The 18,485-nt window shown below is 35.9% G+C and overlaps 1 protein-coding gene across 1 annotated transcript in view; it reads right to left on the reverse strand.

The window, feature by feature from the left end:
- The window catches only part of CLIC2 (chloride intracellular channel 2), a 37,992-nt gene continuing 19,507 nt past the window's right edge, over nt 1-18,485 (reverse strand). Inside the window, exons 4-6 of the mRNA XM_061179554.1 lie at nt 2,297-2,403; nt 1,479-1,660; nt 1-713 (exon numbers count right to left, since the gene is read on the reverse strand). Coding sequence (XP_061035537.1) covers nt 552-713; nt 1,479-1,660; nt 2,297-2,403 — 451 coding nt within the window. The 3' untranslated portion in view covers nt 1-551. The remainder of the gene's footprint in view (nt 714-1,478; nt 1,661-2,296; nt 2,404-18,485) is intronic.

The following is an 18,485-nucleotide window of genomic DNA, read 5'->3' on the forward strand; positions in this document are numbered from 1 at the left end:
CAGTTTTTGTTTTCAGATTTGAGTGATTTGATTGTATTTTAACATGTATATTTGAGTACATATAGTAATGGAACATTTTAAATTCTGTAGAAAGATTTGTGATTATCCTTTATGAACGGTTTACTTTACCCTTTAATGGACAGCAACAAGACCTTTTGGTCAGTCAAATTTCTTAGTAAAATTGTTTTAATGATTTAGATGTAAATATTTCTAAGGAACAGTTTGAGACTGTGACTGTATGTCATTTGTAACTTCAGCCATCTGTTGAGCTTGCACACATGATGCATTCTAGCAAAAGATATTGATACTTTCCATATCATTTAAGATTGCAGTGGTTGTGCCATGGGAATTAAAAAGTGAAATGAAAATGTAAAGACCTTTAAAATACACAGTGAGCAGATAGTTTGGATTAACTAGATACAGAAAATATAGCATTCTTTTTCATAAGAAAGTTGGATAGAGGAAACCATATTTTCCATATTCTTATTTCCAAAAGATTTTCTAATATGATAACAAGTGAAAAGAGAGGTTTTTCTACTGAAAGAGCTGTCCTAACTCTTTTGCTTAGCCACACTTGCATAGGTATTTTCAATTTCTTTGTCTTCAGGACACGTGTGGGTAAATTCTTCACGGGCATAGGCATTGTGGAGATAGCGCCAGACTCCTGAGAATTCTCCTGGAATGTCGAAATCACGGTATTTCTTTGCAGCAACCTAGGGTTTTGGAAAAAAAGAGGAAAAAGCAATTGGTAGTGAGGGGCATCAGTAAAATGCCTAGTGTGTAAAAACATATGTCAAAAATCAGGATCATTGAAGACATGTTACCTACACAAAAAGTACTACAAAATAAACCTAAAGAATCTTGGATTTACTACTTTAATGTTTTGTCTACAAATGTAGACAAAACTCCATGCTTGTAATCATTTTTATATTTATGGTGTATTTAATTATGAATGTTTAGAAGAAGGAAGCACAGAAAAAGAGCACAGATCTTTTCACTGTTTAGGGTCCGACAGTGTCTTGCTTCTTTATGTATTCTTTGTGTCTGGCATGGGACCTGAGATAGAATAAGGTCTGTTCAATAAAAATTTGTTAAATTAATGATTAGATAATAATAATAATAATATTAATAGCTCACTTTATTATCACTTGTTATGATCCAGACACTTTTCTAAGTATTTCATATGCCTTAATTTAATTTTCTCAACAGTTCTGTGAAATGGGTACTATTACCCTTGTTTTATAGACAAGACAGTGGAAAACACCTTCTGATTTAGGAAGAAAGAGACAAGAAGTTTTTATGCTTCCCAGAGAAGATCATTATGGATTTTTCCTCTGAGGAGAAAAAGGAGACATACCCTATGCATAATGATGATGACAAAGCCCTCATATAAAAACTCACACTGAATGGTCACTGTGCTTCCTGTTGGCAACTCCCAAACTCCCCTCAATCATTCAGCCTGCCCCATGAAGACTTACTTTAATAATGTTCAGTTTGGGTAACAAACTGCAGTCAGCCAGTGTCAGCTGATCCCCATCCAAGAACAATCTTCTGGAAACTGTGAGTTCCTCAGCACTGTCTGCATCAATTTCATCTAGAAGTGGGGTGTTCAAGTAGTCATCCAGACGCTTAAATTCTTTGAGCAGAGATTTTTCAAAATCTGAGGCAATGAAGTCAAAGGGTTACTTATAAATGTGCAGTCTTCATGACTAAATACATTCCCAATATGCTTTTCACACATTTAGACATCTCTATATACTTAACTAGAATGCTCAACTACCCACTGATAAGACAGAATCAGATGTTTAATCAAATGGTGAGTAGACATATTTTTGGACTCTTCTTGAGGAGGCAAATTGGGAGGAGAGTCAAAGAAAAAGAAAGGTAATATATATTATCACTCAAGAAGAGTCAGAAAGCGAATCAGAGACTAATAGCTCTCATGATTCAGAGAATAGTAAACCTATTCGAGATTGTGGGAAATGGTAGGTGCTATGGTTTAAGAAACCTTAAAGGTACACAAGACTGGGAAAGTTGGGGGGTTAAGAAATACAGTCCAGCAGTTAGTTCACCCCTGGCATGTCAATGTTCTAATAGAGCTAAGTTGGTGATTGCTATATTGAATATTAGATTCTAAATCCAATAAAAGTTCATGGAAGGAATTTCGGAAGAGAGAACAGAGAGTGAGATGAAGAGTATTCCCCAATATATACTCTATATTCAGGAAAGTCCTATTTCAGTTGAGTCAGAATATGAGAGTGAGAAAAACAAAAAGACTTAAAGAAAGGTATCTTACTCTTATTTGCCTCCTTTTGTGCATTCTTAATGTATGCAGAAAACTTGGCAAAGAGGTTACAGCCCACGTCAAAAGACTCCTTGTTCTTGGGACTCAGGTGAGGATACCTTAAAAAGAAACATCACTGCACATAACATTCACCCATAACAAGACATAGACCTGGTGTCTTAGTTGCACTCTACTGAGAGAAGTTTTGGAAAATTGTGCTGGAAACTGAAGGTGCTGAGAAACCTTTCATTGGAAATATGTTTTTTTCCCACTCTGAGAATACTTTAGCTTCTAAAGTTCACAGGGAAACCACCTGTTTGGAATTCAAAGCTCATTTATCTATAGAAACAATGTTTCAAATGGCTGTTGGGTCCCCATACTTGCTCCTAAAAGCCTGTTTGGCAGAAGATATGGTGGTAATACATTTTCAAAGATAAGTAGTAGGAAAAAACATGGCTTCAAATAACAAAATACATAAAAGAATAAAGAGGATGGAGAGGATGGGGGAAAAATAGCCAAGATGTCCTCCTCTTAGTAATACAAAGTTAATTTAGCATAATAAATTAAATTAATGTAATACTGTAATTTACCACATTAACAAATTAAATAAGGAAAACCATATGATCATGAATAGATGCCCAAAAAGTGTTCAGTGAAAATCAATTCCTATTCATAAAACCTCACACTAGCAACTAGAAATGGTTGAGCCAAACACTTAGCCATCTTCCTTGATCCCTCTTTCTCTCCATGCCCACATTTGATCCATTAGCAACTCCAGCCAGACTACCTTTCAAAATGTATCCAGAATCTGTCCACTACTCACCACCTCCACTGCTCCCTGCCTGGTCCAAAGCCTATATTACTGAAACACTTTTTGATTATGCCCCCTCTCCCATCCTTATCCCTCACACTCCCAGGATATTCTCCACCTGCTGCCAGAGCAGTCATGTTAAAACGTAAGTCATATTATGTCTCTTTCCTACTCATTACCTTGCAATGTCCCCATCTCATTCAGACTCAGAGCCCAAGTCTTCACAGTGGTCTACAAGGGCCAGTGTGATCTGAGCCAACCTTACCTTCTGCTCTCATCTCTCCCTACTCTCTTCCTTACTTCACTTCACACTGACCTCCTTGCTCTTCTTCAAATAGGCCTGACAAGCTCCCACCCCAGGTCTTTTTCACTTGGTCTGCCCTTAAATAAAGTGCTTTCCCTCATTTATGCACATGGCCCTCTCCCACTCTTCTTTCAGGTATTTTAATCTGACATATCCTCCTAAGTGAGGCCTTTCTCTGGCCACCTTATCGGACATTGCAACCTCTCCCCTGGCCCTAACACTCACTACTTCCCTCCTTTGCTTTACTTTTTCTTAGTATTTATCATCATCTAAAATAGTTTATATTTTGCTTTTTATCTTGCTTATTTGCTGTCTTCCTTAAGTAAAATGTAAGCTCTGCTAGGGCAGAGAGCTTTTGCCCATTTTATTCACTGATGTGTCCCAAGTGCCTAGAATAGTACCTGACACTTAGTAAGTATTCAGTAAATATTTGTTAAATGATTAAATGAATTTATTAATTTCTTTAACTTGGTCAAAAGTATCCATCAAAAACTTTCAGCAAGCATCATTTTAAATGGTGAAATGTTAGCACTATTTCCTTTAAAATCAGTAAAGGATGAAGATAATCATGATCACTACTGCACTTCAACATTGTGCTGAATGTACTGATCAGTAAGACAAGAAAAAACACCATTCTAAATGGTGACTCTACATTTTTTACATTAAGTTTAGGAACAAGACAGAAATGCCTACAATTACTATTATAGTTGACATTTTTTTGAGGTTTTAGCAAGTGGAGGAAGACAACAACATAAAGCAATCAGTATAATTATTGGAAGAGAAGTAACAATGCAATTGTATACTTAGAAATACCAAGAAAGTATAGAAAAACAATTACTAGAATTAATGAGCTATTTTGGTAAGATGGCTAAATACAAATCAAACATTAAAGAAATAGCTTTTCTATGTTAGCAATAACCAGAACGAAATGGATATTAGTAGCATATTCCACTTACAATAGTGACAAAAGTATAAAATATTTAGAAATAATTTAATACAAAAGGTATAGAATCAGTATAAAAACAAAACACTACAAAATCTCATCAAAGAACATAAAACAGACATTTAGGTTCATAACCTAAGTGTCCATCAGTGGATGAATAGATAAAGATGTGGTTTGACACACACACACACACACACACACACACACACACAAAATGGAATATTAGCCATGAGAAAGAAGGAAATCCTGACATTTGTGCCAACATGAATGGATCTTGAGAGCATTATAGTAAGTGAAGTCAGACAAAGACAAATACTGTATGAATCACTTATATGTACAATCTAAAAAAGCCAAACTCATAAAGATAGAGAGTAGAATGCTGGGGGCTGGAGGAATTGGGGAGATGTTTAAGAATAAAAACTTTCAACTACTAAATAAATAAGAAGTCCAAGAAGTCGAATCTGCTGCATAGTGATTATAGTCAACAATATTATAAACTTCAAACTTGCTAATAGACTAGATCTGAACCATTATCACGACTAAAAATAAATGATAATTATGTGATGGAATAGAGGTGTTAGCTGATGCTATGGTGGTAATCATTTTGCACTATATAAATGTATCGAATCAATTTGTTGTATACCTTAAACTTACACAATGTTATATGACAATTATACCTCAATTTAAAAAAAAGAACATAAGATGATACCCAAATACTCAAATCATGTCCTCTGATGGGAAGAATTCACATCATAGAAATGAAATTTGTATAAATACAAATTAAATGTAATTTCAATTAAAATCCAATAGTATTTTTAAAATTGAGGTAAAATTCACATAACATGAAACTCACCATTTAAACCATTTTAAAGTGTACAATTCATTGAGATTTTTAGTACATTCACAGTGTTGTGCACCCATCACCCCTATCTAGTTCCAGAACATTTTCATCACTCAAAAAGGAAACTGTGTTCCTATTAAGCAGTTACTCCCCATTCACTCCTAGAATCACTAATATTTCTGTCACTATGGACTTGTTTACACTGGACATTTCATGTAAATGGAATCATAAAATGCATGGCCTTTTGTGTTTGGCTTCTTTCACTTAGTATAATGCTTCGAGGTTCATCCTTATTCTAGTATGTATCAGCACTTCATTCCTTTTTATGGATGAATAATATTTCATTGTATGGATATACCACATTTTGTTTATCTGATAATCAGTTGACGGACATTCGTGTTGTTTTCAGCTCTTAGCTAGTGTGAATACTGTTGCTATGAACATTTGTGCACGTGTTTCTGTTTGAATACATATTAGAACTAAGAAATGAATACAGTAAAGTTGCAGGATACATGATTAATATACAGAAATCTGTTGATTTTCTATACTCTAATAAAGAACTATTAGAAAGAGAAATTAAGGAAACAATCCCACTTACAAGTATGTCAAAAAGAATAAAATACCTCGGAAAAAATTAACCAAGGAGGTGAAACACCTATACTCTAAAAACTATAAACATTGATGAGAGAATTTGAAAATGATACAAAGAAATGGAAAAACATCTTGTGTTCTTGGATTGGAAGAATTACTATTGTTAAAATGTCCACACTACCCAAAGCAATCTACAGATTTAATGCAATCCCTATCAAAATACCCTGACATTTTCCACAGAACTAAGAACAAATAATCGTAACATTTATATGGAACCACAAAAGACCCCCAAATACCAAAGCAATCTTGAGGAAAAGAAAGAACAAAGCTGGCGGTATCACAGTCTCTGACATCAGACTATACTACAAAGCTACAGTAATCAAAACAGCGTGGAACTGGAACAAAAACAGACATAAATCAGTGGAATAGAATAGAGAACCAAGAAATAAACCCACGCACTTATGGTCAATTAATCTACAACAAAGGAGACAAAAATATACAATGGAGAAAAGACAGGGTCTTCAATAAGTGGTCACAAAGAAAGAAAATGACAGGCCAATATCACTGATGAACATAGATGCAAAAATCCTCAACAAAATACTAGCAAACAGAATCCAACAGCACATTAAAAGGATCATACACCATGATCAAGTGGGGTTTATCCCAGGAATGCAAGGATTCTTCAATATACACAAATCAAGCAATGTGATACACCATATTAAAAAATTGAAGAAGAAAAACCATATGATCATCTCAATAGATGCAGAGAAAGCTTTTGACAAAATTCAACACCCATTTTTGATAAAAACCCTCCAGAAAGTAGACATAGAGGAAACTTATCTCAACATGATAAAGGCCATATATGACAAACCCACAGCCAACATCGTCCTCAATGGTGAAAAACTGAAACCATTTCCACTAAGATCAGGAACAAGACAAGGTTGCCCACTCTCACCACTATTATTAACCATAGTTTTGGAAGTCTTAGCCACAGCAATCAGAGAAGAAAAAGAAATAAAAGGAATCCAAATCGGAAAAGAAGTAAAGCCATCACTGTTTGCAGATGACATGACACTATACATAGATAATCCTAAAGATGCTACCAGAAAACTAATAGAGCTAATCAATGAATTTGGTAAAGTAGCAGGATACAAAATTAATGCACAGAAATCCCTTGCATTCCTATACACTAATGATGAAAAATCTGAAAGTGAAATTAAGAAACACTCCCATTTCCCATTGCAACAAAAAGAATAAAATACCTAGGAATAAACCTACCTAGGGAGACAAAAGACCTGTATGCAGAAAATTATAGGACACTGATGAATGAAATTAAAGATGATACAAATAGATGGAGAGATATACCATGTTCTTGGATTGGAATAATCAACATTGTGAAAATGACTCTACTACCCAAAGCAATCTACAGATTCAATGCAATCCCTATCAAATTACCAATGGCATTTTTCACAGAACTAGAACAAAAAATTTCACAATTTATATGGAAACACAAAAGACCCTGAACAGCCAAAGCAATCTTGAGAAAGAAAAACGGAGCTGGAGGAATCAGGCTCCCGGACTTCAGACTATACTACAAAGCTACACTAATCAAGACAGTATGGTACTGGCACAAAAACAGAAATATAGATCAATGGAACAGGATTCAAAGCCCAGAGATAAACCCACGCACATATGGTCACCTTATCTTTGATAAAAGAGGCAAGAATATACAATGGAGAAAACACAGCCTCTTCAATAAGTGGTGCTGGGAAAACTGGACAGCTACATGTAAAAGACTGAAATTAGAACAATCCCTAACACCATACACAAAAATAAACTCAAAATGGATTAAAGACCTAAATATAAGGCCAGACACTATCAAACTCTTAGAGGAAAACCTAGGCAGAACACTCTATGACATAAATCACAGCAAGATCCTTTTTGACCCACCTCCTAGAGAAATGGAAATAAAAACAAAAATAAACAAATGGGACCTAATGAAACTTAAAAGCTTTTGCACAGCAAAGGAAACCATAAACAAGACAAAAAGACAACCCTCAGAATGGTAGAAAATATTTGCAAATGAAGCAACTGACAAAGCGTTAGTCTCCAAAATTTACAAGCAGCTCATGCAGCTCAATATCAAAAAAAAAAACCCAATCCAAAAATGGGCAGAAGACCTAAATAGACATTTCTCCAAAGAACATATACAGATTGCCAACAAACACATGAAAGAATGCTCAACATCATTAATCATTACAGAAATGCAAATCAAAACTACAATGAGATATCATCTCACACCAGTCAGAATGGCCATCATCCAAAAATCTAGAAACAATAAATGCTGGAGAGGGTGTGGAGAAAAGGGAACCCTCTTGCACTGTTGGTGGGAATGTAAATTGATACAGCCACTATGGAGAACAGTATGGAGGTTCCTTAAAAAACTAAAAATAGAACTACCATACGACCCAGCAATCCCACTACTGGGCATATACCCTGAGAAAACCATAATTCAAAAAGAGTCATGTACCAAAATGTTCATTGCAGCTCTATTTACAATAGCCAGGACATGGAAGCAACCTAAGTGTCCATCATCGGATGAATGGATAAAGAAGATGTGGCACATATATACAATGGAATATTACTCAGCCATAAAAAGAAATGAAATGGAGGTATTTGTAGTGAGGTGGATGGAGTTAGAGTCTGTCATACAGAGTGAAGTAAGTCAGAAAGAGAAAAACAAATACAGTATGCTAACACATATATATGGAATCTAAGGGAAAATAAAGGTCATGAAGAACCTAGTGGCAAGACGGGAATAAAGACACAGACCTACTAGAGAATGGACTTGAGGATATGCGGAGGGGGAGGGGTAAGCTGGGACAAAGTGAGAGAGTGGCATGGACATATATACACTACCAAATGTAAAATAGATAGCTAGTGGGAAGCAGCCACATAGCACAGGTAGATCAGCTCGGTGCTTTGTGGCCACCTAGAGGGGTGGGAGGGAGGGAGACGCAAGAGGGAAGAGAGATGGGGATATATGTATAGGTATAACTGATTCACTTTGTTATAAAGCAGAAACTAGCACACCATTGTAAAGCAATTATACTCCAATAAAGATGTAAAAAAAAAAAGTGGTTCTCGGAAAACTGGACAGCTACATGTAAAAGAATGTGATTACAAAATTTTCTCACACCAGAAACAAAAAAATTAACTGAAAATGGATTAAACACCTAAATGTAAGACCTGAAACCATAAAACTCCTAGAAAAGAACCTAGTCAGAAGAACTCTTTGACATAAATCACAGCAATATTTTTTTAGATCTGTCTCCTAAGGCAAAAGATATAAAAGCAAAAATAAACAAATGTGACCTAATTAAACTTAAAACTTTTGTGCAGAAAAGGAAACCATTGACAAAATGCAAACACAACCTATTGAATGGGAGGAAATATTTGCAAATGATATGACAAATAATGTGCTAATATCCAAAATTTATAAACAGCTCATACAACTCAATCTCAAAAAAACAAAGAACCCAATTAAAAAATGGGCATTGTGGAGAGGAGGAACCAAGATGGCGGAGTAGAAGGACGTGCTCTCACTCCCTCTTGCGAGAACACCAGAATCACAACTAGCTGCTGGACAATCATTGACAGGAAGACACTGGAACTCACCAAAAAAGATACCCCACATCCAAAGACAAAGGAGAAGCCACAATGAGACGGTAGGAGGGGCGCAATCACAGTAAAATCAAATCGCATAACTGGTGGGTTGGTGACTCACAGACTGGTGAACACTTATACCACGGAAGTCCACCCACTGGAGTGAAGGTTCTGAGCCCCACGCCAGGCTTCCCAACCTGGGGGTCCGGCAACGGGAGGAGGAATTCCTAGAGAATCAGACTTTGAAGCCTAGTGGGAATTGATTGCAGGACTTAGATAGGACTGGGGGAAACAGAGACTCCACTCTTGGAGGGCACACACAAAGTAGTGTGTGCATCGGGACCCAGGGGAAGGAGCAGTGACCCCAGGGGAGACTGAACCAGATCTACCTGCTAATGTTGGAAGGTCTCCTGCAGAGGCGGGGGGTGGCTCTGTTTCACCGTGGAGACAGGGACACTGGCAGCAGAAGTTCTGGGAAGTACTCTGCGGCGTGAGCCCTCCCAGAGTCTGTCATTAGCCCCACAAAAGAGCCCACTTAGGCTCCAGTGTCGGGTTGCCTCAGGCCAAACAACCAACAGGGAGGGAACCCAGCCCCACCCATCAACAGTCAAGTGGATTAAAGTTTACTGAGCTCTGCCCACCAGAGCAACAGTCAGCTCTACCCACCACCAGTCCCTCCCATCAAGCCTCTTAGATAGCCTCATCCACCAGAGGGCAGACAGCAAAAGCAAGAAAAACTACAATCCTGCAGCCTGTGGAACAAAAAACACATTCACAGAAAGAGAGACAAGATGAAAAGGCAGAGGGCTATATACAAGATGAAGGAACAAGATAAAACCCCAGAAAAACAACTAAATGAAGTGGAGATAGGCAACCTTCCAGAAAAAGAATTCAGAATAATGATAGTGAAGATGATCCAGGACCTCGGAAAAAGAATGGAGGCAAAGATCGAGAAGATGCAAGAAATGTTTAACAAAGACCTAGAAGAATTAAAGAACAAACAAACAGAGATGACCAATACAATAACTGAAATGAAAACTACACTAGAAGGAATCAATAGCAGAATAACTGAGGCAGAAGAACGGATAAGTGACCTGGAAGACAGAATGGTGGAATTCACTGCTGCAGAACAGACTAAAGAAAAAAGAATGAAAAGAAATGAAGACAGCCTAAGAGACCTCTGGGACAATATTAAACGCAACAACGTTCGCATTATAGGGGTCCCAGAAGGAGAAGAGAGAGAGAAAGGACCAGAGAAAATATTTGAAGAGATTATAGTCGAAAATTTCCCAAACATGGGAAAGGAAATAGCCACCCAAGTGCAGAAAGTGAAGAGAGTCCCATACAGGATAAACCCAAGGAGAAACACGCCGAGACACATAGTAATCAAATTGGCAAAAATTAAAGACAAAGAAAAATTATTGAAAGCAGCAAGGGAAAAATGACAAATAACATACAAGGGAACTCCCATAAGGTTAACAGCTGATTTCTCAGCAGAAACTCTACAAGCCAGAAGGAAGTGGCATGATATACTTAAAGTGATGAAAGGGAAGAACCTACAACCAAGATTACTCTACGCAGCAAGGATCTCATTCAGATTCAATGGAGAAATCAAAAGCTTTACAGACAAGCAAAAGCTAAGAGAATTCAGCACCACCAAACCAGCTCTACAACAAATGCTAAAGGAACTTCTCTAAGTGGGAAACACAAGAGAAGAAAAGGACCTACAAAAACAAACCCAAAACAATTAAGAAAATGGTCATAGGAACGTACATATCGATAATTACCTTAAACGTGAATGGATTAAATGCTTCAACCAAAAGACACAGGCTTGCTGAATGGATACAAAAACAAGACCCATATATATGCTGTCTACAAGAGACCCACTTCAGACCTAGGGACACATACAGACTGAAATTGAGGGGATGGAAAAAGATATTCCATGCAAATGGAAATCAAAAGAAAGCTGGAGTAGCTATACTCATATCAGATAAAATAGACTTTAAAATAAAGAATGTTACAAGAGACAAGGAAGGACACTACATAATGCTCAAGGGATCAATCCAAGAAGAAGATATAACAATTATAAATATATATGCACCCAATATAGGAGCACCTCAACATATAAGGCAACTGCTAACAGCTATAAAACAAGAAATCAACAGTAACACAATAATAGTGGGGGACTTTAACACCTCACTTAAACCAATGGACAGATCATCCAAAATGAAAATAAATAAGGAAACAGAAGCTTTAAATGACACAATAGACCAGATAGATTTAATTGATATTTATAGGACATTCCATCCAAAAACTGCAGATTACACTTTCTTCTCAAGTGCGCATGGAACATTCTCCAGGATAGACCACATCTTGGGTCACAAATCAAGCCTCAGTAAATTTAAGAAAATTGAAATCATATCAAGCATCTTTTCTGACCACAACGCTATGAGATTAGAAATGAATTACAGGGAAAACAATGTAAAAAACACAAACACATGGAGGCTAAACAATACGTTACTAAATAACCAAGAGATCACTGAAGAAATCAAAGAGGAAATCAAAAAATACCTAGAGACAAATGACAATGAAAACACGATGATCCAAAACCTATGGGATGCAGCAAAAGCAATTCTAAGAGGGAAATTTATAGCTGTACAAGCCTACCTCAAGAAACAAGAAAAATCTCAAGTAAATAATCTAACCTTACACATAAAGGAACTAGAGAAAGAAGAACAAACAAAACCCAAAGTTAGCAGAAGGAAAGAAATCATAAAGATCAGAGTAGAAATAAATGAAATAGAAACAAAGAAAACAATAGCAAAGATCAATAAAACTAAAAGCTGGCTCTTTGAGAAGATAAACAAAATTGATAAACCTTTAGCCAGACTCATCAAGAAAAAGAGGGAGAGGACTCAAATCAATAAAATTAGAAATGAAAAAGGAGAAGTTACAACAGACACTGCAGAAATACAAAGCATCCTAAGAGACTACTACAAGCAACTCTATGCTAATAAAATGGACAACCTGGAAGAAATGGACAAATTCTTAGAAAGGTATAACCTTCCAAGACTGAACCAGGAAGAAACAGAAAATATGAACAGACCAATCACAAGTAATGAAATTGAAACTGTGATTAAAAATCTTCCAACAAACAAAAGTCCAAGACCAGATGGCTTCACAGGTGAATTCTATCAAACATTTAGAGAAGAGCTAACACCCATCCTTCTCAAGCTCTTCCAAAAAACTGCAGAAGAAGGAACACTCCCAAACTCATTCTATGAGGCCACCATCACCCTGATACCAAAACCAGACAAAGATACTACAAAAAAAGAGAATTACAGACCAATATCACTGATGAATATAGATGCAAAAATCCTCAACAAAATACTAGCAAACAGAATCCAACAACACATTAAAAGGATCATACACCACGATCAACTGGGATTTATCCCAGGGATGCAAGGATTCTTCAATATACGCAAATCAATCAATGTGATACACCATATTAACAAATTGAAGAATAAAAACCATATGATCATCGCAATAGATGCAGAAAAAGCTTTTGACAATATTCAACACCCATTTATGATCAAAACTCTCCAGAAAGTGGGCATAGAGGGAACCTACCTCAACATAATAAAGGCCATATACGACAAACCCACAGCAAACATCATTCTCAATGGTGAAAAACTGAAAGCATTTCCTCTAAGATCAGGAACGAGACAAGGATGTCCACACTCACCACTATTATTCAACATAGTTTTGGAAGTCCTAGCCACGGCAATCAGAGAAGAAAAAGAAATAAAAGGAATACAAATTGGAAAACAAGAAGTAAAACTGTCACTGTTTGCAGATGACATGATACTATGCATACAGAATCGTAAAAATGCCACCAGAAAACTACTAGAGCTAATCAATGAATTTGGTAAAGTTGCAGGATACAAAATTAATGCACAGAAATCTCTTGCATTCCTATACACTAATGATGAAAAATCTGAAAGAGAAATTATGGAAACACTCCCATTTACCACTGCAACAAGAAGAATAAAATACCTAGGAATAAACCTACCTAGGGAGACAAAAGACCTGTATGCAGAAAACTATAAGACACTGATGAAAGAAATTAAAGATGATACCAACAGATGGAGAGATATACCATGTTCTTGGATTGGAAGAATCAATATTGTGAAAAAATGACTATACTACCCAAAGCAATCTACAGATTCAATGCAATCCCTATGAAATTACCAATGGCATTTTTTACAGAACTAGAACAAATCATCTTAAAATTTGTATGGAGACACAAAAGACCCCGAATAGCCAAAGCAGTCTTGAGGGAAAAAAACGGAGCTGGAGGAATCAGACTCCCTGACTTCAGACTATACTACAAAGCTACAGTAATCAAGACAATATGGTACTGGCACAAAAACAGAAACATAGATCAATGGAACAAGATAGAAAGCCCAGAGATAAACCCACACACCTATGGTCAACTAATCTATGACAAAGGAGGCAAAGATATACAATGGAGAAAAGACAGTCTCTTCAGTAAGTGGTGCTGGGAAACTGGACAGCTACATGTAAAAGAATGAAATTAGAACACTCTCTAACACCATACACAAAAATAAACTCAAAATGGATTCGAGACCTAAATGTAAGACCGGACACTATAAAACTCTTAGAAGAAAACACAGGAAGAACAGTCTTTGACATAAATCACAACAAGATCTTTTTTGAGCCACCTCCTAGAGTAATGGAAATAAAAACAAAAATAAACAAATGGGACCTAATGAAACTTCAAAGCTTTTGCACAACAAAGGAAACCATAAACAAGACAAAAAGACAACCCTCAGAATGGGAGAAAATATTTGCAAATGAATCAATGGACAAAGGATTAATGTCCAAAATATATAAACAGCTCATGCAGCTCAATATTAAAGAAACAAAAACCTAATCCAAAAATGGGCAGAAGACCTAAATAGACATTTCTCCAAAGAAGACATACAGATGGCCAAGAAGCACATGAAAAGCTGCTCAACATCACTAATTATTAGAGAAATGCAAATCAAAACTACAATGAGGTATCACCTCACACCAGTTAGAATGGGCCTCATCAGAAAATCTACAAATGACAAATGCTGGAGAGGGTGTGGACAAAAGGGAACCCTTTTGCACTGTTGGTGGGAATGTAAATTGATACAGCCACTATGGAGAACAGTATGGAGGTCCCTTAAAAAAGTAAAAATAGAATTACCATATGATCCAGCAATCCCACTACTGGGCATATACCCAGAGAAAACCATAATTCAAAAAGACACATGCACCCCAATGTTCATTGCAGCACTACTTACAATAGCCAGTTCATGGAAGCAACCTAAATGCCCATCGACAGACGAATGGATAAAGAAGATGTGGTACATATATACAATGGAATATTACTCAGCCATAAAAAGGAACGAAATTGAGTCATTTGTTGAGACGTGGATGGATCTAGACACTGTCATACAGAGTGAAGTAAGTCAGAAAGAGAAAAACAAATATCGTATATTAACGCATGTATGTGGAACCTAGAAAAATGGTACAGATGAAGCGGTTTGCAGGGCAGAAGTTGAGACACAGATGTAGAGAACAAACGTATGGACACCAAGGGGGGAAAACCGTGGTGGTGTGGGGATGGTGGTGTGCTGAATTGGGCGATTGGGATTGACATGTATACACTGATGTGTATAAAATTGATGACTGGTAAGAACCTGCAGTACAAACAAACAAACAAACAAACAAAAACAACTAACACTAAACTTTCTTTGGGTTATTTGTATGGAAATATGTTAACATAAATGTTTCAGACATTACATGAAATTTCTAAAAATCTTATATGTTCTGGTATAATGTTATAAGTCATAATTCTAGGTATTACTTTAAAATGTATATCTCAGAAGTAACTAAATTTCCTTGTCAATTGCATTATTATGAACTTTCATCAAATCTTTAACCATGGTCATTTTTAAGTCTTTTGTCATTTACAGACAGTTCTGGGTGTACTCTGATGCTTTTGCAAAAATGTTCCTATAAAAGGGTTTCATCTTCAAGGAATTCATGGAAAAGACTCTGACAAGTACAGATTTCTGGTAACTGACTATACTGCTGAACTGAATGAATAAGCATTTTCAGAACTCTAATGGAAAACTGATGAATTCATAAAAGTGCTAACAAAAGATCAAGATAAAAAAAAATTAATTACATGGGACTGAGTGAACTGATGAGGATGATTATAATTTTTGTGACTTTCTGTTTGAATAAAAAAAAATCACACAAGGACTCAGAGGCAACAAATATACAATTCAATTTTCACTGCAAAGTAAAGGAGCTGTTACAGTGGAGGATTACTGGACTGAATGTCAATATTATGACATGGTATGAGTGTGTTTTGTGTTTGGTGTTGCAATCATTGTTGCTTTTGTTGTGGTCGTCCATTTACAATGCTTGGTGTCAGTTTATTTATCTCTTGTAAAAATAAAATACAGTGTGTGTCTGTGAAAAAAAATGGGCATTGTGGTTTTGATTTGCATTTATCTATTGACTAATGACATTAAGTATCTTTGCAAGTACTTATTAGCCACTTGTATATATTCTCTGGAGAATTGTCTACTCAAATCCTCTTTCCATTTTAAAATTAGGTTGTTTGCTTTCTGTTGTTGAATTTTAAGAGTTCTTTTATATATTTTGGATACTAGTCACATACAAGGGAACCGCCATAAGGCTATCAGCTTATTTTTCTGCAGAAACTTTGCAGGCCAGAAGGGAGTGACATGATATATTTAAAGTTCTGAAAGGGAAAAACCTACAACCTAGGATACTCTACCCAGCAAAGTTATCATTCAGAATTGAAGGAGAGGTAAAGAACTTCTCAGACAAGAAAAAACTAAAAAAGCTCATCAGTACTAAACCAACCCTAAAAGAAGTGTTAAAGGGTCTTCTATAAGTGGAAAAAAATATTCTTTTTCTCTTGCTGCCTTTAGAATTCTCTCTTTATCTTTAAATTTTGCCATTTTAACTATGATATGTCTTGGTGTGGGTCTCTTTGGGTTTATCTTGTTTGGGAGTCTCTGTGCTTCCTGTACCTGGAAATCTTTTTCCTTCATCAGCTTCAGGAAATTTTCAGCCATGATTTCATCAAATACCTTTCTATCCCTTTCTCTCTTTTCTCCTTTGGGGATCCCTATAATGTGAATATTAGTACACTTGATGTTGTCTCAGAGGTCCCTTAAACGTTCCTCATTTAAAAAAAATTTTCTTTCTACTGTTCTGATTGGGTTATTTCCATTATTCTATCTTCCAGATCATCTAATTTTTCTATTTTCTATTTTCTTCTTTTGCTGTATGTGCTTTTGGTGTTATATCTAAGAATCCATTGCCGAATACAAGGTCTTGAAGATTTACCTCTATATTGTCTTCTAAAAGTTTTATAGTTTTAATCCACACATTAGGTGTTTGATATATTTTAAGTTGATTTTGGTATATGATGTGAGGTAAGGGTATAACTTTATTCTTTGGCATGCCAATGTGAATATCTAGTTGTCCCAGCACCACTTGTTGGAGAGACTATTCTTTCACCATTGAATGGTTTTGGCACTCTTGAAAATCAATTGACCACAGATGTATGGGTTTATTTTTGGACTTTCAATTCTATTCCAATGGTATATTATTATGCAAGTACTGATTGTTTTGATTACTGTAGCTGTGTAGTAAGTTTTGAAATCGGGAAGCATGAGTCCTCCAATTTTTTTGTCTTTATCAAAGACTATTTTAGCTATTTGTGATCTCTTGCAATTCCATATGAATTTGAGGATTGGCTTTTTCATTTCTGTAAAAACACCATTGGAATTTTGGTTGGTATTGCATTGAATTAATAGATCACTTTGGGGAATATTTCTACATTAATATATTAGGTCTTCTAATCCATGAACATGGGATATTTGTATGGGTTGAATTGTGTCCCCCAAAAAAGGTATGTTGAAGTCATAAACTCCAATACTTCATAATGTAACCTTATTTTGAAATAGGATTGTTACAGCTATAATAGTTAAGATGAGGCCATATGGAGTAAGGTGGGCCCATTAATCCAATATGACTGGTGTCCTTGAAAAAGAACACTTTGTGAAGAGACAGAGACACAGGGAGAATGCTATGTGAAGATGGAGGGTTGGAATTATGTATCTATAAGGTAATGATTGCTGGAAAACCATGAGAAGCTAGGAAGTTATTTTAGCAATTGTTTGTAGTCTTCGTGTACAAGTCTTTCTCTTCCTTGGTTAAATTTATTTCTAAGTAGTTTATTATTTTTGATGCTACTGAAAATGGAATTGTTTTCCTAATTTACTTTTTGGATGATTCATTGACAGTATATAGAAATAAAATTATTTTTTGTATTTTGATCTGTATCTTGCAACTGTGCTGAATTTTTATTAGTTCTAATAGTATTTCAGTGGACTTTAAAGGATTTTCTACATAAAAGATCATATCTGCCAATATTATTTTACTTTTTCCTTTCCAATTTGGATGTCTTTTATTTCTTTTTCTTGCATAATTGCTCTGGCTAGAACTTTCAGTACAATGTTGAATAGAAGTGGCAAAAATGGCATCTTTGTCTTGTTTCTGATCTTAGGGAGAAAGTTTTCAATCCTTCACTTTTAAGTATGATGTTATCTGTGGGTTTTTCATAGATTCCCTTTATCAGGTTAAGGAAGCTCCCTTTTATTCCTAGTTTGTTGAGTATTATCATAACATGGTGTTGGATTTTGTCAAATGCTTTTTCTGCGCCAACTGAGATGATCATGTGTGTTATTTTTCCTTTACTGGTGCTCTTTTATTTCTTATATGACTTTGAATTACTTTCTAATGGCCTCTCATTTCTGCCTGAAGGACTTCTGATAGCATTTCTTGCAGAGCAGGCCTACTAGCAACAAAATCCCTCAGTTTTCATTCATGTGGAATGTCTTAAGTTCTCTTTCATTTTTGAAGGATATTTTTGCCAGATATTGA

This window comes from Eubalaena glacialis, chromosome X (assembly GCF_028564815.1).
Source record: "Eubalaena glacialis isolate mEubGla1 chromosome X, mEubGla1.1.hap2.+ XY, whole genome shotgun sequence".
NCBI classification, from domain to species: Eukaryota; Metazoa; Chordata; class Mammalia; order Artiodactyla; family Balaenidae; genus Eubalaena; species Eubalaena glacialis.